The 27,009-nt window shown below is 33.4% G+C and overlaps 1 protein-coding gene across 1 annotated transcript; it reads left to right on the top strand.

The window, feature by feature from the left end:
- The first annotated feature begins 20,796 nt into the window (after nt 1-20,796).
- LOC142634018 (putative transcription factor bHLH107) lies at nt 20,797-25,090 on the top strand. The gene is made up of 2 exons (XM_075808281.1): nt 20,797-21,638; nt 24,313-25,090. Exons 1-2 carry the CDS (start codon nt 21,297-21,299, stop codon nt 24,796-24,798), a joined length of 828 nt encoding a protein of 275 aa, XP_075664396.1. The 5' UTR covers nt 20,797-21,296; the 3' UTR covers nt 24,799-25,090.
- Nucleotides 25,091-27,009: the final 1,919 nt, after the last annotated feature.

Here is a 27,009-nt window from a genome sequence, read left to right as displayed (position 1 = left end):
TGGCCTCTTCTATATAAAAGCGGAAAAACCCTCTTAACTTTGATAATACTCCGCTTGAAATCCAACGTAATATGATTCCAAGCAATTTCAAACCGTTACAATTGCTTTCGACCCCTTATTTCTCACGTTCATACTCTCTTTCAATGTGGTGCTTGTTGCTGGGTTAAAATTCAAGGATGTTGAAAATGGACGTGTTGAAGATTTCGAGAATGACTCTATAACAGTTTGGTTCTGCGTGTGGGGTTTTAGGGTTTTTAGAGACAAAACCTTGTAAAATTGTGAGGGTTTTAGGGTTTTCCATAGTAATTAGTTAATAGATTAAATAAATAAAAACTAAAATTTTGTTCTAGAATTTTAGTTAAATTAGAATTTTTAAGCACTTGAAATATATATCTAATAGAGTTTTACTTAAACTAAACTATTGTAACACTTGATAAGATAATTACACGTTGAAGAGAAATAATAAATATATAAATATAAAACCTAAATAAAAAGAATCTAAAATAAAAAGAAAAAGAAAATAGTGGTGACGTGGAAAATTGTGAGAGCTCCAGAGGCTTCGGTTATATATATATATATATATATATAGATAATTCTCAAGTTTACGCCTAACTTGAGATCCACCAAATACAATAACAAATCCTTTTGTGTATGTCTCACGACTAAAGAAAAATCTTTATTTTTCTTTACTCTCACACATTCTCTTGCGTCTCATGGCTAAAGAAGACCCTTCTTGTGTTTTTTTTTTTTTTTTTTTGGTACTCTCTCTCACACACACTCTCTTTGTGTCTCATGGCTAAAAAAAATCTCATTATTTTTCTTTGCTCTCACACACTAATTTTTTTATCTCAAAGGCAACACTTTGCTCTCTCCTCTCTAGCATTCTTCTTTTTGTCTTTTTCTTTTCCACGTAGCTCTCTTTGGCTATCTCTCTTCATGCGTCACCTCTTTGTTTGGTATTTTGAAACATCAAACAAAGCTTCAAAACATGCAAAAATTCATTTTTTTTCTCTCTTTGTTTCACACTCTATATTTTCTCTCCCTATAGGGAGGACACTAGGGCCAAAATCATCAAATTCTTTGTAATATTATCTATTTATAAGACTTTTTTGCTATTTCCTTTTGAACTAAGAATACATTACTTCTTTAATAAGGAATAGAAAAATAATAGTTTTTCCTTCCATACCAAGGAAATCCAAGTTAATTTTTCGTTTTTCAACTAGAAAACCTAATTAACTTTCCAACAATTTGAAATTTGAGATAATTTCCCAACAATACAGGTTCGAGACCTTGTTGATGATAATGTGTTGCAATGGAATAGAGAATTGATATCCAACCTCTTCGACCATCGGTCTAGACAAGATATCCTACGAGTCCAACTAGGCAACCTTAACTCGAGGGACAAGCTCATACCGAAGGACACTAGGTCCTAAGTGTTTTCTGTAAAGTCCGCTTATCAAGTGGCTTTAAGGTTGGTTAGTCACCAAAAGTGCGTAACTTTACTTGGAGGGCATGCTCCAACATTCTCCCTACCCGAACCAACTTACAGAAACAGAAAGTAAAAGTCGAAGCTACTTGTGCCCTTTGTTGTCAATAAGAAAAGACTGGTAGTCATTTTCTATGGGAATGCCCTTTGTTAAGGACATATTTTATGTAATTGGCTAATTCTTTGACAAAACGTACTTGTAATTTTGTAGATCTAGGATGTGTTTAATACTTCAAAGAATAAGAGTTCAAGTCTAGTATTAAAGCCATGAAGACTGGACCAAGAAACAAGTGAAGAAGTGCTAATTCATTAAAGCTCAACAGCGGCTCGACCGATAGCTATCTATCGAGGTCTCGACAGCTGTATCTATCGAGCTTTACAAAATTTAGATTTCTAAATCTGATTTTCGACCCATGCTTATGTATTTGTGTAGGGTTTCTTTTCTCACAACCCTAGACATATATAAGGCTTATTTTAGAGGCTGTCACATAAGAGAATACAAAGAGAACATATGCAAAAGGTGACCGAAGCCTTATTCTCTCTGAAAGAAGCTACTGCGTCTTTGCGCCTTAGGATTTTGTAACTAAGTACTTCTTGATCTTCATCGTTGATGAAGTGAAGAACTTTGCAGCCAACATTCTTCTTCCTCAAGTTGGTGAGTGAGTCACATACTGGGATTCGTGCAAAGGAGTTAGTCACGTACTGGGATCCGTGCATCAAAGGGTGGCGTTCATATATTGAAGAGTTCAGAAGTTCTGAAGTGGTAGAAGGTTTCTGTTGTAAGTTCATCTACGGGGATTGTAGAGTCTAGGGACAAAGGTTTTGTACTAGATCTAAATCTTTTCTTTACTATAGTGGATTGTTTTTCAGAAAGGTTCTTCCCCAGGTTTTTTACTATGAAACTGGTTGGTTTCATTAGTTTTCCTGAGTCATCATATCTTGTCTTATTTACTTTTCTGCTGCATATGATTTTGACATGATATTGATGTTTGTTTGTTTTAACAAGTTTTATTCATAATAAATCTAATTAACAACTTGAGTTTAAAACTTGTTAATTCTATCAACCGGGGTCTAAATTTTCCAACAAGTGATATCAAAGCGGGTACACTCTGATTGGATTAATTTCCTGAGTGTGATCCTTGACCCCCGTTGTCATGAATCGTGGACAATCTCTTTTGATTCCTCCTTTATTTGATGGAACTAATTATGCGTACTGGAAAGTTCGTATGAAAGTTTTTTTTGCAGGCTCTAGGTGAACAGGTATGGCAAACTGTTGAAGTTGGCTGGATTAAGCCAAAGAAAGCACCAGTGGATTGGGATGATGCAATAATCATAACGGAAAATTTCAACAGTAGGGCCTTAAATGCTTTGTTTTGTGAGGTGACCAATGAGAAATTCAAGAAAATATCATCCACGGAAATTGCCAAGGAAGTATGGACCATTCTTGAGACCACCTATGAAGGTACCAAGGCAGTAAAGACTATGAAGCTTCAAAGACTCACTAGTAGTTTTGAAGAAATAAGGATGGAGGAGGATGAGACCCTTGATGAGTTCTAAGCTAAACTCAAGGATATTGTGAATTCTGCTTTCAACCTTGGAGAATCTATAGCAGAATCCAAAATTGTTAGGAAAATCCTTAGGTACTTAACTAAGAGATTCCATGCCAAGATCACTGTCATTAAAGAAGTTAAGGACATTGATCAACTTCCTTTGACTGAGCTTGTAGGGAACCTTCAAACCTATGAGATGGGATTAGACTCAATGGGAAAAGGTGGAAAGAGTAAAAGCTTGGCTCTTAAGGGTATAGAGGAAGAGATTGAGGACTCTGAAGATGAAGATGATGATGAGGATCTAACCTTCATAACTGATGAGATTATCAAACTTCTTAAATTTAGAAAAAAGGATAAGGGCAAACCTCCTAGGAAATCTAAATCTTCTAGGAAGGGTAAGAATGAGAAACCCTTCATCCAATGCCATGAGTGCAAGGGTTTGGTCGTATGAGGATAAAGTGCCTAAACTACCTTATAAGAAAAAAGGCCAAGAAGTGAGAAGATAAAGGTTTGGTTACTACTTGGAGTGACACTAAAAATGACTCTTCTGATGAGTATGTGGATGAATGTAGTCACGTTATGGCATTTGTTACCTCAATCGATAAGGTGATTATGGAGAGTGCTAGTGACAGTGAGGATTCTTCTGATAAGGAAGTACCCAAGAAGTTGACCCTTTAGGAAGCTTATGATAAGCTATGCACTAAATTCATAAAATCTTAAAAGACTTCTCATCTTTGTAGAAAAGAGCTTAATGAGGTAAAAACTGAAAAAGCTGATCTATTAGTCAAATTAGATGAGACTACAAGGTTGGTTGAGACTCTTGTTATGGAGAGCACCTTATTAGAAGAGAAGCTCAAGAATCTCGAGGTTGAGCTTAGTCAAGCTAGAACTCAAATAGAGAGGATGTCTAGTGCAAAGCTTGATGAGGTCTTGAGTGCTCAAAAGCCTAGTTCTGATAAGACTGGCTTAGGATATGCTGTTTCCTCTAACCCCTCCTCTAACACGGTTTCTGGATCAAGGATTGTCTCTGTGCCCCAATCTGAGAAAGGTAGTAAAGGTATGAAATCCAAAATTGATCTAGCTAATTCTAAATCCTTTGTTAAACCTCATGTTTGTCACCATTGTGGTGTTTCTGGACACATTCGTCCTAATTGTTTTAAATTGTATCCTCAAAAGCAAGTGTCCAAACGATCACAGGTTTCCTCTCAAGGACCTACACCTTTGTTTGGAGAGTTATTAAAAGTCTTGAGCTTTTAAACTCAATTTTAGGATAATTTTGATTTTTTCATGTCCTTTAGTAGTCATACTAGGACACGTGTCTTTTCATCTTCACGGCCAAAGACTCGTGCTATGTAAGTGAGAAAGGAGCCTAAGACTTAATTGTTTTTCTGTTGTCCTCAGCTTTAATTCTTTCTATCTAAAGTAAGACTCTCTTTGCTTGATTTCTTATCTGCTTTTGGAATCATACTTTCATGCATCTGCATCTTTCTATCATGTTTTCATACATTTGCATTCTTTCTTTCATGCTTTCATGTTATTTGTCTATTTTTCTTTGCTTGTTTAATCTTTATTTTGTTTTGTTTTCAAAATAAAAAAGGAAAAAAAATCAGAAAATACAAAAACAATATGTGTATGTGTACATTGGTTCTTGTGAACCTTAAAATGACCATTGAAACAGAATTCTCTAAACTTTGTATCTCTTGTAGCTTAGATGAGCATCTCTATGCACAACTAAGCAAGTGTGCTTTGTGGCTCTTTGTTTGTGATGAGTAAGGTTAAGTGATCTCTTGTACTTAACACTTGTATCACTCTTTTTTACGGGAAGGACTAGAAAATCCTAAAAGAAAGGCATAAATAACCATCTCACCACTGTTACCCGCTAATCATGACATGACATTTGTATACTTTGGCATAACAAAAGTGCAATGTCAATGACATTTGTATGCTTCGGCATAGCAAAAGTGCAATGTCAAAAAATTTAACATAATTGGGTATTTCTTTTCTCTCTTTTATATACCCCTGCATGATATGCTTAATAAAAAGAAAAATATACAAAGAAAATAAAAGCAAAAAGAACAAAATGCTTTAAAACATGAATGCAAGCGTATATTTTAGGAGATGTGGGAGTTATAGGATGTACCTCGAAGGTGATAGTCCCCATCAAACAGTTATAATCGTGTATGAGTTAAATTGATTTACTCATATCCCAAATCGTCATAACATAGAGACACTTATGCAATCTTGCGATGTTTTCACACACAACATGTAATATTCTTTGTTACTCTTGATACATGTGCAGGTACAATGTGATTTAGCCATCACAAGGTTTACATGCGTTAATGTATGCTCACTAAACTGTCTTGACTTATTTTTGAAATATAAAATCGGTTAGACTTGTTTAGTGTGTGCGTGTGTGTTTTTGGAATCAATGTGCTTAAAATTGTTGTTGAGAGATTTTTTTGAGAGGTTAAAATGTTGTTTGGATCTTTGGTTAAAGTGCATGTTTGATTGCATTCATATCTGTGTTTTTCTCCTCTTTGAAAAAATGTTTTTAAGCAATCTCGACAGCTCCTCGATACCTCTCGACAGCCAGGCTATCTATCGAGCTCTCCAGCTTTTTCTTATCGCAATCTCGATAGCTTCTTGATCCATCAAGAAATTTTCTATCTGCTCGATAGATCCTCAACACCTTCTCAATCCATCGAGGTTGGCTCGATAGTTGCTCAACACCTCTCGATCAATCGAGATTCTCTTGCATGCATTGTTTTTCACATGTTTTGCATATTTCTTTGATCTTGTCATCCATATCATCTTATTTTATTACATTCATGCATTTTTATGGATTTCTTGTGGCCCCTTGATCATTTTTTATCATCTTTATATTTCTCGGGTGGGGTTTTATAGCTTCTTGTACCATTTGTCAATTATGACAAAAAGGCAGAGAAATTGGAGAAATTATGGTTTCTTTTTAAGATTCTACAAGTTAGGGGGAGAAATACATGTCCTTGTAAGGGGGAGATATGTTTCATCTTATTAGGGGGAGTGTTTATTTCCTTGTTGTTGTAGGAGCTACTTTTAGCTTCTTGTTCTTGTACCTTAGGTCTTGTGACCATTTTTATATACATTGTGCTTATCTTTGATATATATATGATGATGTATGTTTTCTTCACCTACCCTTACATGTGTTGTTTCTTTTCTCTCTTTATACACATATTTCTTATATTTTATATGCAATCTATTATTTTTGTTTCACGCAAAAATGCCTTGATGTGTTTTGTTTAAAGTGTTTCAAAAATAAAGGTTGTCAAAGTCTACTTGTTATGAACTCTCTTCTTGCAAAATTTTTCAAGAGTTTGTGTTAGAGTAGATTTTATTGTATTCAACAAGTGAGTATGAGTTAAGTAATTTATGACTTCTCTCATATGTTCATTTGTTTGTTATGGTTTTGTCACGGATTGTCAAAAGGGGAGATTATTAAGGACATATTTTATGTAATTGGCTAATTCTTTGATGCCTTGCCAAAACGCACTTTACTTGTAATTGGGTAGATCTAGGATGTGTTTAATACTTCAAAAAATAAGAGTTCAAGTTTAGTATTAAAGCCATGAAGACTAGACCAAGAAACAAGTGAAGAAGTGATGATTCATTAAAGCTCGACAGCTACTTGACAGATAGCTATCTATCGAGCTATACGAAATTCAAATTTTCAGATCTGATTTTTGGCCCATGCTTATATATTTGTGTAGGGTTTCTTTTCTCCCAACCCTAGACATATATAAAGCTTATTTTAGGGGTTGTCACATAAGAGAATACAAGGCGAATATATGTAAAAAGTGATCGAAACCTTATTCTCTCTGAAAGAAGCTATTGTGTCTTTGCGCCTTAGGGATTTGTAACCAAGTGCTTCTTGATCTTCATCATTGATGAAGTGAAGAAATTTGCAGCCAACATTCTTCTTCCTCAAGTTGGTGAGTGAGTCACGTACTGGGATTCATGCAAAAGAGTTAGTCACGTACGGGGATTTGTGCATCAAAGGGTGACGTTCATGTATTGAAGAGTTCAGAGGTTCTGAAGCGATGAAAGGTTTCTGCTATAAGTTCATCTACGGGGATTGTAGAGTCTAGGGACAAAGGTTTTTGTACTAGATCTGAAACTTCTCTTTACTATAGTGGATTGCTTTTCAGGAAGGTTTCCCCCCAAATTTTTTACTGTGAAACTGGTTGTTTCATTGGTTTTCCTGAGTCATCATATCTTGTCTTATTTATTTTTCCGCTGCATATGATTTTGACATGATATTGATGTTTGTTTGTTTTAACAAGTTTTATTCATAATAAATCTAACTTAATAATTTGAGTTTAAAACTTGTTAATTCTATCAACCGGGGTCTAAATTTCTAAACACCCTTCGTTAGGGATGTATGGGCTTTGGTTCAAAGGCTAGTTCCAGAAGTACAAGACGAATGTACAGGACTTTTTCGTGCTTGCTAGACATACATAATGGAGTTGGAGACACCTGGCCAGTGATAGCTTGGGCTATATGGAATGCTTGAAATGAAGTCTACAAAAGAATCCAAGCTCATCCGCTGACTATTTTCAAGGGTGCAATAACATACCTAGAGGGACTATCAGTATCAGAGGCTTAATTATTGGGGGTCTTAATGCACATAGGTCCGTTCGGGTCTAGCTTTTTCCCATAGTTTCTTGGTGTTTTCTCTGTTGTATCATGCTTATCCTTACAGTTTTTTCTCTTCCTGGATCCCTAGCCACTGCTTGCCCGGGACCATGTTATCTCCCGGAACACGTTTAAGTTTGTTATACTTTCTCTCTTGTTATTAATACAAGTTCTACTTCTACCTATTCAGTCCCCAAAAAAAAAAACTCTTCCCTTTATTAATACACTTCTGAATTTGTCTTATTAGTATTGTTTCTTCTTTACCCCGTCAAAAGCACCAAATTTCATGCAATCAAAAAACTTATTTTGTGTATTTTTAAATAAATAAAATAAAAAAGATAAAAAGGCATAGTTTGTGAGGGATTAGAGATTTACCCAGCAAGAGTTTCAAAGTCGAGACTTACAGCGGTTACAGTAGCAGCGACCCTCCCATGCAGTGATGCAATGACAATGACACACAAGAAATGAGAATTATTCCTTAATGGCAACTTTTTTAATGGAATAAAGGAACGACTAACTGTGACAATAAAATGTAAACTTACATGATAAAAATGATAAAAACAAAACTTACAAGACTAAAATAATAATTGACCAAACTTAATGAGTATATTAGCTACTAATCGGATCTTTTATTGTATGTATCAATCCATCCTTTAATCTTGAAAAAAAAAATGATGTGATAGTGTTTTATTGTTTGGGGGTAAATACATTAACACCACATCCTTATTAATCTAGAAAAGAGTTGTGCTAAGAGCCTAGGACGCAACAAGTTGTCACAAAATCTGAGTTTTGAGTCCCTCATGGGTAAAAAAAAACAAATTTAACTTGATAAGATTAGAATATGATTCATTACAAATAAAAATAATTAAAGGTGCTGTGAAAATATTGAAAAATGTTGTTGTGTTTATAGAATTTCTCTATAGAAAATCTAAGGACTGGCGGTAGATTAACGTCATATAATTAATAAATGCATCTTTGAAATGAAAAAATTTATATTGAGCCCGTAGATAAATGGCATTCACTCTCTTTTCTTTCTTTTTTGTTTGTCATTCGACTAGAAAATGTCTTTTCCACTCCTTTTTGTCTCCTACCAAACGTAGTGGCTCACCTATACCCAAAAAAAAAAATGTTGTCGTTGTCTTATAATAAATCTAGAAAAACATATCGTCCTCTTTGGTTATACTATTATATGCCACAAGGGAAAACCACACGGTCTTAGATGAATAAAAGATAGGTGAAGTCTATGAGAAACAATAGAATTGGGAAAAACTGAATTGTATTGAATTAATTTAGCTTGTGCCTTTATATGCAATATCCGGGTTCAACCACAAAACTAACAGAATCACAGCAACCACTCTCGCGTGTGACTAACTAACCCACTCATGTGTGAAGCACTAATAACAGAAAAGAAATATATGATAAGCTACAGGTCGTATTATGTACAGTACAACTAAAGCTACTAAACTACAAGTGCTTCAGATATTGCTTCTTGAACTTCAGCTACATCTATTGAGTCTTGCTTCCTCTGCTCTAATTGCTCACATAAACTGCCTTGATCTTGATACTCCCCCTCAAGATGGACTGTAGGTTGATAAATGTTGATCAGTCTCATCTTGGATAGAAGCTCTAAAAACTGTTTATGACTTAGAGCTTTAGTGAGCAAATCAGCTAATTGTGACTGAATTCTAACATGAATAAGCTTGATAACTCTCTCCAACACCTTATCCCTCACAACATGACAGTCTATCTCTATACGTTTTGTTCTTTCATGGAAAACAGGATTAGAACCTATGTGCAGAGCTGCTAGGCTGTCACAAAACAACAATGCTTCTCTATTGTGATCAACCTTAAGATCCTTTAACAAATCGAGAATCCAAACACTTTCACAAGTTGAAATGACCATTACTTTATATTCTGCTTCAACTGAGGATCTAGAAACAGTGGACTGTTTCTTTGATTTCCATGAAACCAATGAATCTCCAATGAATATGCAATATCCAGTAACAAACCTTCTAGTATCTGGACATGAAGCCTTGTCAGAATCAGTTAAACCTTTCACATGAAGCTCTGAACTTGCTGAGAAGAAAATACATTTCCCAGGTTCATTCTTCAAGTACTACAGAACCTTAAGTGCTGCCTGAATGTGTGGTTTTCTTGGTTTAGTCATAAATTGGCTTAACTTATGCACTGCATAAGTGATGTCGGGCCTATTGATGGTCAGTTATAGCAATCTACCTACCAATCTTCTATACTTCCCTGGATCATCAAGTAATAAGCCTTCATGTTTGCTAAGCTTTAGGTTCTGATCCATGAGAATTTTGACAGGTTTGCAACCAAGAAGTCCTGCATCCTCCAAAATTTCAAGGGCATACTTCCTTTGACACAAAGAATTGCCTTTAGCTATCCTAGCTACCTCCAAACCAAGAAAATACCTCAACTCACCCAAATCCTTCAACTTGAATTTCTGATTTAACAACACCTTAAACTGATCATCCTGCTCTTTATCATTGCTTGCTAAGAGAATATCATCAACATACTCAAACAAAATAATGAAAGAAGTTCCTTGCTGCCTAGTAAAGAGAGAGTAGTCTACTTTAGATTGAGTGAATCCAAGCTAAATTAGTGTAGTTGAAAATTTTGAGAACCATTGTCTGGAAGCCTATTTAAGGCCATAAAGAGATTTGTTTAACTTGCATACAAGTTGCTCTCCATGCTCCCCCTTGCTATGAAATCCTGGTGGAAGAGTCATGTACACTTCTTCATGCAAGTCACCATGAAGAAATGCATTATTGACATCAAGTTGGCTAAGGAACCAACCTTTCACAACAGCCACTGCAAGAATACACTTCACAGAAACCATTTTGGCAACAGGACTGAAGGTTTCAAGATAATCCAAACCCTCCTTTTAAGTAGATCTTTTGGCAACCAACCTAGCCTTATACCTCTCAATAGACCCATCTGCCTTGTACTTAATCCTATAGACCCACTTGCACCTTATAGGATGTTTATCAGGAGGTAGAGTAATAATAGTCCAAGTATTATTGGCTTCCAAAGTTGCAATTTCAGCATCCATGGCATCTTGCCACTTAGGGTCAGAGACTCCTTGTGAAAAATACTTAGGTTCTGTGGTAGTACAAATAGAACAACAAAAGGACTTGTAGGCAGGAGATAAATTGGCATAAGAGAGATAAGAAGAAAGAGGATGGGAAGCACCTAAGTGTGACTGATTAGAAATGGATGCTAATGAGACTTGGTTACAATGATAAGCCTGAAGGTAAGAGGGAGGCTTAGAAACTCTGGTAGACCTTCTAGGAACATCAGGAGGCACAACTGGAGTATCAGGAACATCATGATCAAGAGCATCAAAAATAACATGATCAAAGGCATCAAGAAAAGCTTGATCATCTGTGTCAAGATCATGATGAATCTGTACAATGGAATCAGCAGTGACTGATGAAAAAGAGGCAGAATCAAGAAAAGCGGAATACTAGGTAAAGGAATCATATCAGTGGAAGGAATGCTAGTGTTTGAAGCAAAAGGGAAAACATTTTCACGAAACACCACACCCCTAGAGATGAAAATAGAGTGGGATTGAAGATCAAACAACTTGTACCCTTTAATATTAAAAGGATAGCCTAAGAAAACTAACTTCCTAGTCCTAGGAGTACATTTGTGCTTATGTGGAGTAACATCAGTAGCAAAGCAAAGGCAGCCAAAGGTCCTAAGATGAGAATAAAAAGGAACTTGATTGAAAAAAAAAAAAAAAAAAACCTCATAAGGAGACTTATGTTGCAGGAAAGGGGTAGGAAGTCTATTGATCAAATAGATAGCTGTGAGAACACAATCACCCCAGAAAATAAGAGGGAGATTAAACTAAAGTTGTAAGGCTCTAGCAGTGGCCAAAATATGCTGATGTTTCCTTTCCACAACTGAATTTTGTTGTGGAGTGTAAACATAGCTTTGTCAATGAATGATGCCCTTAGAATTATAAAAATCAACCATATTGAATTCTAAAGCATTATCAGTTCTGATGGACTTAATGGAAGTTTGAAATTGAGTGTGTACCATATTGTAAAATGAAACAATCAAAGGCCTAACTTTTGATTTAGCTGTCAAAAGAAAAACCCAAGTAGCCCTTGATGCATCATCTACAATGGTAAGAAAATATCTATGCCCAGCAGTAGTAGGAATAGAAAATGGCCCCCAAACATCCATGTGAACAAGATCAAATGAATGAACAACTCTTTTATTATCAAAAGGAAAAGGCAGTCTCTTTTGCTTAGCCAAAGGACATACATTGCAATCTTTAGTACAACAATTTTGCAAGAAAGGAAAAAGGTGACTTAAAGAGTGAAGTTTCATATTAGATGGATGTCCTAGTCTAGAATGCCATAAGGAATACAAGTTGGCATGTGAAACAGAAGAAGAAAAAGTAGTAAAGGAGCTGAACTTATGCCTGAAAAGAAAATCATCAAGAGACTTAGAAGCTTTACAGAGACTTGATCCTTGTAACAAATAAATTCCATCATGCATTTGGCCCATTCCAATCATGTTCCAATAGGTAAGGTCCTGTATAAAATAGTAAGTGGAAAGAAATGCAAGACAAAAGGGCTGAGAATGAGTTAAGGCACTGACAGATATCAAGTCAAATGAAAAAGAAGGCACACAAAGGACATTGTTTAGGGTAATATGGGATGAAAGCTTAATTGTACCAAGAGTCCCAAGAGCAGCTTCCCCATTAGGCAATTCAACCACAGTGTGTGAAATTTCAGTAAAAGAAGTCAATAAATGCATTGAACAGACTATATGATTTGTGGCACCAGTGTCTATAACCCAAGTTTCAACACCAAAAGCCTTTGTATTCACAACCTTAGCAGAGAAGACTGAATGTGTTAAGCAAGAAACGGTACTTGCAACAGCATTGGATGGCAAAGAAACAGTGTTAACCATATGGGGTTCTTGAACTGTTGAAGTCTGGTGAACTCCAATTGAAGAAGAACCAATCAAAGATAGAAGTTGTTGGTACTAATCAGGTGTAAAGGCAAATGCTTGAGCAACAACAGAATTATGATCTGCATTTGGAGCAAGGTAATGACCTTGGGACTGGTCTGCAACAATTGAAACTTGATGAGCCATTACATTCTTATTCTTGAATTTGTAACCTGGTGAAAAACCATGGAGCTTGTAACATTTATCAACAATGTGACCCAATTTCCCACAATGAGTACATAAAGGTCTTTCCTTCCCTTTAGGATTGTTGCCTGAACTCTTGGTAGCCAAAACGATTCAACCCTAACAGAATTGGTGACAGACCTCTGCATTTCCTCTTAGATGAACAAAGAATGAACTTTATTGACAGAAGGCAATGGATCCATAAGCAAGATTTGTGTTCTGACTTGAGAAATACATCATTTACTCCCATGAGAAACTTCATTGTGGATTCTTTAGCTTGAAGACTCTTCAACCTCTAATTGATATTACACACACACTTTCCACAAGTGCACTGAGGAAATGGGCTAAGATTTTAAAGCTAATCCCATAAGACTTCAAGCTAAGTGAAGTAATTAGTGAGTGATTGTTCTCCCTAATGAATCTCAACAATTTGCTTCTAGATATTGAAAACCTTAGTTCCATTTCCTTGACTGAATGTGTCTCTAAGATCAGTCCAAATCTCAAGCACAGTATCTTTGTAGATGATACTAGCTTGAAGCTTTGGTGAAACTGAGTTAATAATCCAAGTACCAACCATATTGTTAACACGAATCCATGCTTAAACAGCTGTTGGTGAATCCACCAAAAGAGAAGAAATGGTTAGACAATTTTCTATAAAACCAAGCTTATTCTTGGCAATCAAAGACTTCCTCACTGATCTTGCCCAAGCAGGATAATTTTCTCCCCCAATTAATGGTTGAGAAGTAAGAATAGCCCCTGGATTTTCTCCAGGATGTAAAAACAAAGGATCATTGAGATTGTATGAATCTTGCGAAGAAGATGAAGATCCAGTGGTGGAAGTGTTAGCTATTGTTGTGTCAGCCATTAAAGAAAAATGAAAAGCTTGAAGAAACACAGCAAAGATTTGAGAAAGCTTGAAAATATTTTGAGAAAGCTTGAAGAGAAACAACAAATGGTGGATGAGAAGATGAAAATTCCCAAATTTGATAAACCCTAGAAATGGAAGCGTCTAGATTGCTCTGATACATATGAGAAACAATAGAATTGGGAAAAACTGAATTGTATTGAATTAATTTAGCTTATTTCTTTATATACAATATCGGGTTCAGCCAAGAAAGAAACGAAGCTAACTAACAAAACTAACAGAATCACAACAACCACTCTCACGTGTGACTAACTAACCCACTCACGTGTGAAGCACTGATAACAGAAAAGAAATATATGCTAAGCTACAGGTCGTATTATGTACAGTACAACTAAAGCTACTAAACTACAAGTGTTTCAGATATTGCTTCTTGAACTTCAGCTACATCTGTTGAGTCTTGCTTCCTCTGCTCTAATTGCTCACATAAACTGTCTTGATCTTGATAAAGTCTTGGAAAACTTTTTGGCGAAATTCTTAATTTAAAAAGAGAGGCTCTTCTTCAACAGGTCGAATATTCTGGACAAACACTAGATCACTGAATAGAGATTATAAAAATTCCATTGTTTATTATAAGATGAAAGTGCTTAGAAAATAAAAAAAAATGGTCGATGGACGATGGTACCAAAGCCAGGCCACCATAGCCTCTAAAAAACCAAGTCTTCCACTAGAAAATTGGCCTATTAGTAGAAGCAAAATTTGTTTTCTTTCTGTTTGTTTAAATTAATAGTTGGAATCTTGACGTCTATGGGGGGTTGTTCAGGGATGGAATGATTGGTCTGCTTAAGGTGATGAGTCAGCTCCTTTGTTCTAACTTTTTTTATTTTTTTTGGTCTCTTGTCCTAAAGATGATCTTTTCAACATTCAAACAAATATTGTTGCCAACAAAAAGCCAAAAGTGATAGATTAAGTTTCATATTAATCATCTTTAATTTATAGTCCTGATTTTGTGGATCGTCTCCATGCCAGATAGACATATAAGTCCTCCTTGCTTGAAACTAGAAAGAATGCTGATCAAATAGGTTTTTATTTTCCTCTTTTTTTTTTTTTTTTTTTTTTTTTTGGTATTGATTGTAAGTTAATCTATATATTAAGTTAATTTCACCCGATGTGACAGCCATTTGAGCACGCTTAGATGATGATAAAGTAGCTAATAGGCATTTAGTACATGGAAACTGCGCAATTACTGCTATAGTGCCTTTGCCAAATGCCAAATAACCGATTGCTACTTGCCACGTTAGATGAAAGTTGCAGATCTTCTTGCGATATTTAGATATATAAATGTAATTAAGTTGGGTTATTATTATTATTTTTATTTGATAGTTCATGAGGTGGAAAAATTTGAATCATCGATGGCTCCATTGAAAACATATGGAAGTACCAATCAATTAAGTTACAAATTTTTTGGCCGCCGTTTCATTTGTTTAGTGTAAACTGATTTTTTTTCTTGAAACCAATATGTATAAAATCATGTAATAATTAATCATACATGCTGCTAATGTTCTATAATATAGTGCATAAAAAAGAAAGGAAAAAATAAAAGTTAACTTTAAAAGCAAGTAAAATAAATTTATTAATAAAGTAAAATGATAAAATCTCAAGAGTGGGAAATAAGCTGAACTTCCATAATTTTCAATATGTCGGTTCAGAATATTGGTTTTTTTTTTTTTTTTTTGTTGCCATCTTTTAAATAAAAGAATTCAAAACGTAATTTACATTTGAAAATTCAAAACTCTAGCAAAGAAAGAAAAACAAAAACTTCAGCAACTGAGTAAGGACCTAACAGGGTTGGTAGTTACCATGGGTTGCAGTGGAATTGTGGAAGTGAAGGGAGAAAAAGTGTAATATATATGTAGTAGCCTTCGAAAATGATAATAATAGTATCATAGAGTAGAAAATATGACAAGGTTCCACGCCAAAGCTAAGACAATCTGATCTAGAAAATTCCCTCCTTTACTTTAATAAGAAAAATAATATAATATTGTTTTATACTTTATAAATAATATATATAATATTAATGACCTTCAGGCTGAATGGTATATTTCTTGGTTACGAGGACATTGAAATAAAGTTTAAACGCCATTCATGTGAGTGGGAGGTTTATTTTGTAGTTTAAGTCATGGGGGACCAAGTCATTGAAAAATGAAACTTACTACAATATATTTATTTTTATTCAAACCATATAAGAATCTATATAGTTTAATTGGTTTATTTCTATTGTTATTTTTTCAAATTTAAAAAAAGTATGTAATATAGGTACAATTTAACCTAAAATAAAAAAATATTTTATGAAGCTGTAAATTAATCAAGTTATTTATTAATAACTTTGACTTGATTAAAGATAAATATTTTTTAATTTTGACCACTTATAATTGTAAGGTCGCAATTTGTACCTAAGCCCAAGAGTAAAAAATGTATAGGCCCAAAGAGCCCAATGCAATAAATTTGTAGAGAGTGGGTTTTAAATCTAGTTGTTTATGGGCTTAATTAACAATGGTAATGGTTTAAAATTACAAAACAATATTGATGGACAAGTTTATATGATGCAAAACCGTCATCGAACTCAAGCCGAGGAGCTAGTTCTTATACTTCTTTCTTCTTAAAGAAAGATTACAAAAATATCCAGTCTACAGTATTTTCTCTCTTTCTTTCCGATCCCCATTCCTGAATGTCTTCCCCTCCTTTTATATCATCCTGCTTCCTCTCTACATTCTCCACGTATGGATCAGATTACTGCTTTGGATACTTGTCCTATCAACCCTTCCCTAAAGTCTTTGGAAATAGCTGTAAGGCTGAACTTTGATACTCGGGTGTCACTTCCCCATTAATGCGGCCAATGGGTTAGCTGTAGAGCATTTAATGCGATGGTAGCAGCTTTATCTTGAATATTTCATAATTCTTCTTCCTATCCTGTACGTCCACCATACATACCCTTATTTACAGGATCTCCTAGAACATTGTTTTTAGATGTCGAGCAACACTTGCCTACCTTGGCTTTATTTGGCCGAGGAAGGATTCCTCCTCGGACCACCTTCCAGGATGACCTTGGTCATACTTTACCTTTTTACTCACCAACACGGCTTCTTGGGTCAATATTTCCCATCCTCAGACTATTTAATGTCCTCAGATTGGGCCTCTGACCCAATAAGCACATACACAGGTAATATTGGATTTATCGTCCCTACAATAGTATTTATCAAGGAAATAAAACTCAAATTAATATACAGCTGTGTATATATATATATATATATATAAGTCTGGATTCTGGACCAAGTTTTGGATTTGTAGAGGATAATTCTCATTCTCTAGAGTCCAATTTGAAGGAAAAGTGACCTCAGACCATTTCAAGGTTCTAAGGACCTGAATCTTGGATTTAGGGTCAGCGGTTTGGATAAGAGTGGTTTCACCCATCTTTCTCTTATCAAGTGCTTGAATATTAGTCGGCCTTTTATCTCTGTAATTATATGGCTCCAGTCGGCCTTCTCTTTTATCTGTAACTTACCATCCCACCTCCCTTGTTGTAACAGAGCCCCAATAGCCTGTTACCCTTAGTTCTTCCCCTTTTGAATAGTCTGTTACCCCTAGTGCTTCTCCTTTTGGTATCAGAACCAAGTTGGCTGATAAGTGTTGTAAGTTACTATTTATTTTCAATCAAGTTGGTAGGTTATACTGCCATAGTTATCCAGTATTTTGAGCACTATCATTATTTTGATTATTTTCATGGATATATCTCTCATTCCCTATCTTTTGTTTTATATCTATTTTATAATAACTCTTCCATTCCCATTCATTTATTTCTTTGTTTGCTACTACTTCACCATCTTCTTTTATCTATATCGTTGGTAGGCTGGGCCTCCTTCTTAACCTATCTGTTTATTATTCTGTGATTATTTGTACAAGTTAACCTTTTGCATCCCAATTATCTGCCTCTTCTTGTTTCTGTGTTTAGCTCCAAATTTTGTTACAGATGTGTACTGTTGAGACTTGTAAGACCAGATCTATGCTGTTTGTTAACCCAGTAAGTCTGGTGTCCTGAGTGGTTCGCCTGCTAGCCGTTTAGCTGGAGTGAGGAGTTGAGGCGTTGTGGTGAAAGCAAAGGACTGTGGCAATAGGAGGTTGAAGTTTTATTACAAATACGATGCGGTGAATTTAAGTTTTATAAGTTCATAAATAAAAATTAGTATATCTAGTTTAATTATACAATATAATTTTTCATATAATCATTAATGGATTAAAAAAAGGTCATAATATTTACATATATTAGAAAATAATAATTTAATCAAGAAGTTTGCATGTAAACTCAAATTTTTGGAAAAAGAAAAAAATTGATAGAGGGAGTAAAAAAAAACTTGAGTGAGTAACTATTGATAAACAAATAAACTTAAGTTCAATTGGTGCTCAAAGAAAAATTAAATAACTAACCATAAACTTTTAATATTTGACTTGACTTGGCTCAATTACACCTACTACACTTTAACTCAGGGGTTAAATAACATATTTGACCCATTGTGATTCAAAGCTCACCATTTTTTTTTTTTTTGAAAACTTAAAAATTTTAATTTTTCTATACATATTAAAAGAAAAATCTATAGATGAACTTTTAAATTTATGTTATCAATTTCTAACCAATATTCGAGTGTTTTTATTTTAAATACTTTGTAAGCTAAATAATGTGATAGTGCTTCAATTCAAGTGTTCCAACACCCCCACCCCCCTCTCCAAAAAAAAAATTTCAAAATAATTAAAATATAGAGTTAAATTAGATTAAAAAAATTTATTTATGTACTTTTTCATCCAAAAAGAAAAAGAAAAAAGCAACAAGGTTTCAACCCAAGGAAAAAAAAAAAGATGTATTTAATAAAATAGTAATCCTTTCCCCCAAATCCAATGATAAAAGAAATAATTGTGATCATACTGATAAAATAAATTAGCATGGCCTTTGCATCAAAAAGATTATTCAAAATTTGAATAAAATTTTTAAGAGTTCTAATAATTAATATTTAAGATTTTAATAATATTTTAGAGTTCTTTTAATATGAATATATATATATATATTATAGTTTTTTTTTGGATCTATATATATTATATAGGTAAATGATAAAAAACTTTATAATCAAAACATTACATAGAGTTTCTTTAGAATTTCTTCAATATAATATAATTTTTTTGTAGTCAAACAATATAATAATGCTACTAACCTTAAAAATACTCACTCATTTGAGGGCCCCTAATCTTTTTATTGATGTAGGAAGTTGGGTAAAGGTCTTGAAATATAATGATTTTGACAAGTTACAAGTGGAGTTTTCTTACTAATTTATCTTTTAGACGTATGATTTACAAAAACAGTCAAACTATGATGAGGGCATCCCTATTTTCCTTGTCATGAGATCTCTTACAGTTTTAAAACTTCTGTAATGTCATTTTTTTTTTGGTTAAACCATAACGATTTGTAATTTCTAGGTAAAAAGTAAAACCATGTTATGGTGGCTTCACAAGCACAAGCAAAATTGATTAAAAAAAATTGTTTAAACACTGTTTCAAGTGCAATAACATTTTTCCTCCAAAAAAAAAAAGTGCAGTAACATTTTGTATATGAGGATATATAAACTTTGAAAAGATGCTTATCAATTATTACTGGTAAGAGGTTTCCTTTCTGGTATCTTTTTCCTTGCAAAAGCACTTGTATATTTTAAAATAGAAATAAATTTTTTAACTTTGAAATAATATTTATGTTCAATAATTTCCTTCCTGAAATATAAGAAGTTCTAATTTAATATTTAAAAATATTTAAATGGTAGTAGTAATTTAATCGTACTGCCCATCATCGATTAGAGCAATTTAGTCTTAATTTAGGAATCAAACTTGTATTCCATCTTTGAAAAACTTTAGTGCTTTCACAAGTCACAACTATCAAGAGTCCAAGCCATTAAAAATATTATTTATAAAAAAAATAAAAAATAAAAAATAAAAAAAACCTAGCTATCAAAGAGAGTTCCTTTTTTATTTGCTTTTTCCCCCTCTGAAATATAAATAACGTTCAGTGATTTGAATATTCGTAACATTAATATTAATATTATGAAAATTATAATGTTGCCTAAGAATAATACTTATATTTTGAGTCATTATAATATATATTCAGTCAGATGATAAACCCATCCCAACTAAAGTCCAGATATGTATTATATTTTTTTTAAGTCTGATCAAACTAAACCGCATTCTTTATATTGATATTACTTCTGTATAAAACTTTTTTTTTTTAAATACAAAATAAAATTTTTACTCTAACTTAATTTAAGTGTATATATGTATGAAGTTTTTCCTAGAAACTTGAACCTTAACCCTTACTCCCCACACCCAATAAGCACTTATACTTGTGGAGTGACCATCACACCAAGAATGCGCGGTAGTTATATAAAACTTATTCCTTAATAGATTCATAGACTATTTTTTTTTTTAAGAAACCAATTAATATTTTCTTTATCAATGTTAATCTATTTTTTATTTTATACATTTTAAATGGAAGAGTGGTGATTATCGGGGTATGACTTACTTTTAATTTTTTTTTTAAATACAATTTTTTTTTATTTTAATGAGAAAATATCATATCATCCATTAATTAAATAAAAAAAATTAAAACTTAAAATATTATTTGTCACTGTAAATTTAAAACATTTGTCATTGCGAATTCTGATTAAAAAAAAAAAAAGTACGAGGTAACCTGTGGTTGTCAAATCCTGTACGTCTCTTCGTTAAAAAATAAAAAAAAATAAAAAAATTTCCTGAACGTTTGGTTTAGTACACCAAAAATTACCATTTGACTATCCATATATAAAGAAAGACTTAAAAGATCATTGGCTAAGTATTAATACACTAACAGTAACAGCTACTTCACATAGTAAAATACTGAAAATCATAAGTTGAGAATTAGTTCTATTAATATGGTCATAAAATGTAAGAGTAAACTCTGTGTGCCTCCTTCATCTCAAACCACTGTTGCTCATTTCTTTGCGTCTGGTTTTCTTTTCCAAACTTTGTCAAACCATCTCTTGTTCTTGAACATACTTCAAAAAATCCCAGCTAAGTTTCACAAGCACATACTCTCTCTTTCTCTCCTTGCACTCAGTTCCCAAAAACCTTGCCTTCTTCTCACCTCGAAATGCTCGAGTTCAACCCCGTATAGAAGCGAAAATTGAAAAAATATGTAAAAATGTTTTCTCATTGATCTTCAATCTCACAAGCCCCCAGCCTTGTCCTCTAGCTTAATGGAAGGTATGACCAAACCCACAACAACAACGACGAAGACAACAACAGCAACAACCACCACTAACACAGCGAACACACTGATCAGCGACAAAGCTTGTCCAATAAGCTTAAAGCTCTCTTTCTGGTTCTCCCCCACAACTCGCCCACCTGGTCTAATAGCTTCCAGCTTTGGTTCATAAGTATACAGTACTCTATATATACTTTCTATCAAAAAAAGAACTTTGGCATATACATGGGTTCCTACTCTTATAACTCAAAAAATTCTTCATATGGTTATAATAACCAAAACCCTTCATTCGGTCCTGAGTTTCAGAGGCTGTTCGATCCGTTTTCGAATAGTCTAGGAGGGTTTAATGGGGTTTTACGAGGCGGGCCTGCGCTGTCTCACTCTTTGGTTTTGGATAGCGAAAAAGGAGAGCTTGTGAAAGCTCCGGCAAGAGTTGGGAAGAAAGGGGTGTCGGAGGCCAAGGCTTTGGCGGCTTTGAAGAGTCACAGTGAGGCAGAGAGGAGGAGGAGAGAGAGAATCAATGCTCATCTTACTACTCTTCGCAGCCTTGTGCCGTGCACTGATAAGGTAAATTTAATTTTTGTTTGTTGTTTCCATGTAATCAATAATAGAACTGAAGTATATATATATATATATATTAATCGTGTTGCTCATAATCAGTGATCGTAGTAGTACTAGCTAGACAATAGTCAGTTCGTTTTTTCTCTCTATTTTATGTGATTGTTGGGTAATTGATTTGCATATTCATATAAATTGTTGAACTTCAAAAGTTACCAAGATTGAGTAAAAATAAATGAAATTCTTCAGATAATCTTTTTTTTTTATAATCAATTCTTCAGATGATCTTGCTGAACTTAATGAGCTCTCTAGTATTCACCAAAATTAGGGAGTTTAATTTGATAGATGAATCATGAAGATTAGGTATCTTATGTTTTAAAGTGTTAATTAGATATGCATACCCCATATTGTGGCTGAGAACAGATAGGAAAAAAGAAAGATGGTTATGCCGAGTGTTTCATATTTCATTATTCAAACGTGAGCAAGGAAACAAGATTTTCACCAACTGAGCCTCTTGGAATTGCTATACTTTTTTCTTTTTCTTTTTGCCCTCTTTCCATAGAAAGAAAAGAACTTTCAATCTTATGTGGTAAGGGGTGTGACCTATGTTAGGTCCATAAGATACCACAGCTGTTGATTCAAGAAATGAAAGATAAACTCTAACCTTTTATAAATTTCAATTCCCTTTCCATTTCAGAAGCAACTAAATTGAGTTAGGCCTAGATGATAGTAAATAGCATTTTATGTTTATTTTTCAATGCTTTCCTTTAACGACAACAATAAAAACCAAGTTAAGTTTTTGGATTGATTGGGTATGAATATTCAACGGACTAAACATACTTTTCTTCATATAACAAATGTAAATTTGAATTAACAAGCAGATTTTTCAGTTGGAGCTATGGAGATTCTAGATTTTTAGCTTCTGTATATTTTACTGGCATGATGTACATTTTTTTAATAAATTCAGACAGATTCTGTCTATGATTTTTCGAGAACACGCTAAACAGTATGTCTCAAGGAGCCTAAGGCTTTCAATATTATATTGCGTCTCTTACGTTGTATAATATTTTTGGTTTTTGTTTACTGGAAATAAAATTGGAGATCCAAAGTTATACTATTATGGGACAAGCGTATATTGCTCCAAGATGATGTCCATTATTGAAATTAGTTTATTTCTCATCCAATCATTGGATTGTCAACTCTAGATCTAGGAGTTGTTAAGTCAACTTCTTGATTCATCATCTTTATATAATACAACATTCATGACATCAAAACTTAAAACTAGGACATTAATCGTAGCAGTTAAAGTATACTATACTTCTTGACAATTGAACATTTTTTTTACAGTCCCAACCTGAACCTGTAAGTCACTCATAAATTACTAAATAAATGCATACACTTCAGTTGCCTCAGTTTCCTCTCCAGTTTCCACATACGTAATCTGTACAGTGTTCATAGTTCTGGATAAGTGAGTGTGGCTATCGTGCAGGCTTGTCTATCATACAGGTGTGATTTGGTCTTGAATTATTGAAGAACTTTTCCCAAAGCAAGTGGTCAATTAATAATGTTCTTGTCTATGCACATCATGTGCAACAGAAGAAATGGAATGTTTTGCTATTTGGTGCCGAAACCATTGTGATAATTGTTTGTCTTTTGGTTGGGTCACTTAGACTGTTGAGCACTGTTTCATGCTATTTCTTTGCTTTTAATTTTTTGTTTTTAATAATTATTAAAATAATGATTAAGTAATTAAATTCACTGTTTTTTAACAACTAAAACAGTCTAGACAAGTGAAAAAAAAAAAATTTTGTGTTAGTCTGTAAAAAATTTATTAATAATTTTATGGATTTTAACCATAAGTATATCCAAGCAACTGATGATTTATAAGAATAAATTGAGATTTATTTTCTCTCTTCAGACCATATAGTCAGCAAGAACGTCACACACACACCTCTATATGTGTGTGTGTGTATATATATTGGATAGTGACTCGAGATGAGCATGATTAATGAATGGTGGGGACAGTGCCAGCTGTTGAGTTACGGGTGCCTTTAGTCTTAGTCTTTGAGTATTACTATAAGGCTTAGGTATGTGTTGCTTAATTTATATTATGCTATTTTATCATTTATAGGAACGTAAGCAAGCCACTAACTTCTGCGTGACGAAACAACTATCACATTTTTTATAACTTAAAGATTGGTACTAATCTTTTTTCTTTGTTTGATAACCAAATAAACTTTCTTTAGTAAAGCCTATTTTTGCTTATTAAGTGATTATCACCAGGCTTGCTGAAATCGACCAAGTCAAAGGTTTCAGCTTAACACGTTACTGGACAAATTAACAGATTTATATAATTCTCTTAATTGCAGTCAACTTAAGCGTACTGATTAATAGGCATACATTAATTTCATTAAGATTTTATTAATTTTGTAGGAAACAGTTTCTTGATAAATTGCTGATAACACTGTTAGAGAAGACATGTATTGATTGTACTGCCAAGTTGCTTTAGCAGTATATCAACAATTTTAGCTGCGTATAATATATAGTACTTGGGTCCAACAAGTATATACAATTAGCAGGCTATTGACCACAAATTAACGTAACTTTGTTCTATTATGAATGTTCTTTTTCTCTTTTTATACAAGTAGATAGTCACTTTGAATTGATATATTTCTTCCTCTAGATGGACAAAGCTACATTGCTTGCAGAAGTAATCAGCCAAGTGAAAGAATTGAAGAAGACTGCATGTGAAGAAAGCCAAGGCTTTCTCATTCCAATGGATGATGATGAAGTAAAAGTTGAAATATGTGATGATGGAGCAGAAGATGGTGCAGTGTCTTACAGGGCATCTCTCTGCTGTGATTACCGACCCCAGCTTCTCTCTGATCTAAGACAAGCTATTGATAATCTTCAACTTGAGTTGGTGAAGTCGGAAATATCAACCTTGGGAAGCAGAGTGACGAATGCGTTTGTTTACACTTGCCGCAAAGCAGGTGAAAATACTGACATGGAGCAATGCCAATGTATTGCAAATAGGGTTCATGACGCCCTGAATTCTGTACTGGAGAAAGCTGCTGCTGCTTCTGCCTTACCAGAATACTCACCAAGAACACTCCCAACCAAAAGGCGAAGGACCACTTGCTTTGATACCTCATGTTCATCTTCATGATGAAATCGCAGATATACCATTATTAAGTAATTCTGTATTGAGAAATAGTACTTCAAATGGCCAATAATGAAGCATCTTCTAATGCCTCTAGTAGTCACCATATATATTGATCCCATCTCTGTGATCACAAACATTGTATGGAAAGGTTAAAAACTCCTAAATGCTTTTATGTATTGTATGACATAACACCGCCAACAGACATTGGAATCAGTTAAGAGATTTCAGTAGTGTCTATGGGTTATTATCTGTCGCATTTATACGAATCTTGTGGGTAAGTGTCATAAAATCTTAAGAGAAGTTGTGTAATTAACAATTTTTAAAATTACACTTTGTTGAGAATTCTATCTAAAAAAATATATACATTGACAGTCATGTCCGTGCATGTTTTGGAAAAAAATAAGGATTATGCTTCATTTAGAGAAAAAAAAAATATATATATATAACATAGGGTAGAGAGTTTTGGTTCAAATAAAAAGTTTAAATAAACTTTATAGTAACAAAACTCAAACTACTTTAGAAATTGCATTTTTATATTATTTTCACAATGTCAAACATATTTTGTTCCTACCAGTGGCAAACTAATTAAACAGAAGTGTATGTAAATATGAAACATAGCGGAGTTCTAATTTTGAAAATACAATGAAGCTTGATAAATTTATTATAAATTAATCAAGGGGTATGAAGTGTTAATTTCACCTTTTTGTTTTCTTCTTTTTAGCAAGAATTCTAGAAAACTCCCAAATTTAGCAAGAAGCTTCAAACTAATACAACTGGATTTTGTATTAAAAAAAATTAGAGCATCCTATAATATTAAATCTTTGAACGCAATACTCCTGCAGTTCTGGTAAAAAAAAAAAGACCTTCCAGTTCACTTAACAGTTTTCTTCGGACCTCCCTTAGAAATTAATCTTGTATATTATTTTATTTATCAATTAGCATTGGTAGAAAGAATCTTGTTAGCGATCTAAAGAGACATGCATCATTTTTCTACTTACCGAAACAAACGAAGATATAAAAATCTTTTGAATTTTTTAAGTGTCTTCTGTATAATAGAGAATAATGCTCAGCTTTGTTATCTCACTAATTTACTTCCACCTCTTCCAACCTCTAACCCACTAGACAATACAATTGTAATGCATCAATATTGGGACCATATTACTATGAGAGTGTAAATCAATTGATTTTTAGCACAAACATCATTTTAACCAAGTTCCTCCATTGATACTAATAAGATTTATTAATTGAATTAATTGAAACCTACTACCATGATTTTATAATGCCATTGATTATCATAGTTTTGAATATATTATGACCATAATGTTTTTTTTTTTAATTTATTTATAGTACAATTACAAACATCATCTTAACCAAGTTCCTCCATTGATACTAATAAAATTAATTAATTGAATTAATTGAAACCTTCTACTATGATTGTATAATGCCATTGATTATTATAGTTTGGAATATATTATGACCATAATGTTTTTTTTTTATAGTAGTCATGTTTGTCCTAATGTGTTTTAATTTATACTCTAATAGTTATTGATAAAGTTTGAATGATTTAATGGTTTTTTTTTTTTTGAATGATTTAATGGATTAAAACTATATTAACTAAGTAAAAGGGACTTTCTATTTATACAGATAGGATATGTGTACAGGGACTGTCTATTTATATAGATATACTAGTGTAGTACAAGAAAATCTAGTACAAGTATATAGGGCCTAATATTGTTGGGCTTATATTCTAACTGTTGGGGTTTATGCTCATAATTTAATTGATTGGCATGTCATAAATAATTAAATTGTTTAATTATATAAGACTATTTGTAAATAAACTAATGAGACATTATCATAATCCTTGAGAAATATTGTATGTGATTTAGTCATAGAAGTTATAAATCACAAGTTCCTTGTAAACTTAAAACGTAGTTTATAGTCAGTGCTGAAATTGGGTGTTTCACCTGCGAAAACTATAACATTAGGAGACTAGTTTTAGGACAAGGTAATGTGGGTGTTCAAGATGTTATTTTTTAGAGTGGTTCTAAAATTATTTGTGATGTAGTAATTGGATGTAGTGAACCACCATCAACAATAAGCACTCTAATTGAGGGGATTAGATTGAAACTACAAGACTTCTGGAGGGCAAGGGTTTCACATGCTTTTTTTTTTTGGATGAGAAACATGAAATTTCATTCAACTGAAATTGAAATA

Source organism: Castanea sativa, chromosome 5, assembly GCF_040712315.1.
Source record: "Castanea sativa cultivar Marrone di Chiusa Pesio chromosome 5, ASM4071231v1".
Taxonomy (NCBI): domain Eukaryota; kingdom Viridiplantae; phylum Streptophyta; class Magnoliopsida; order Fagales; family Fagaceae; genus Castanea; species Castanea sativa.
The sequence above is the reverse complement of the archived record's forward strand: the minus strand, read 5'-3'. Positions and strand labels throughout refer to the sequence as shown.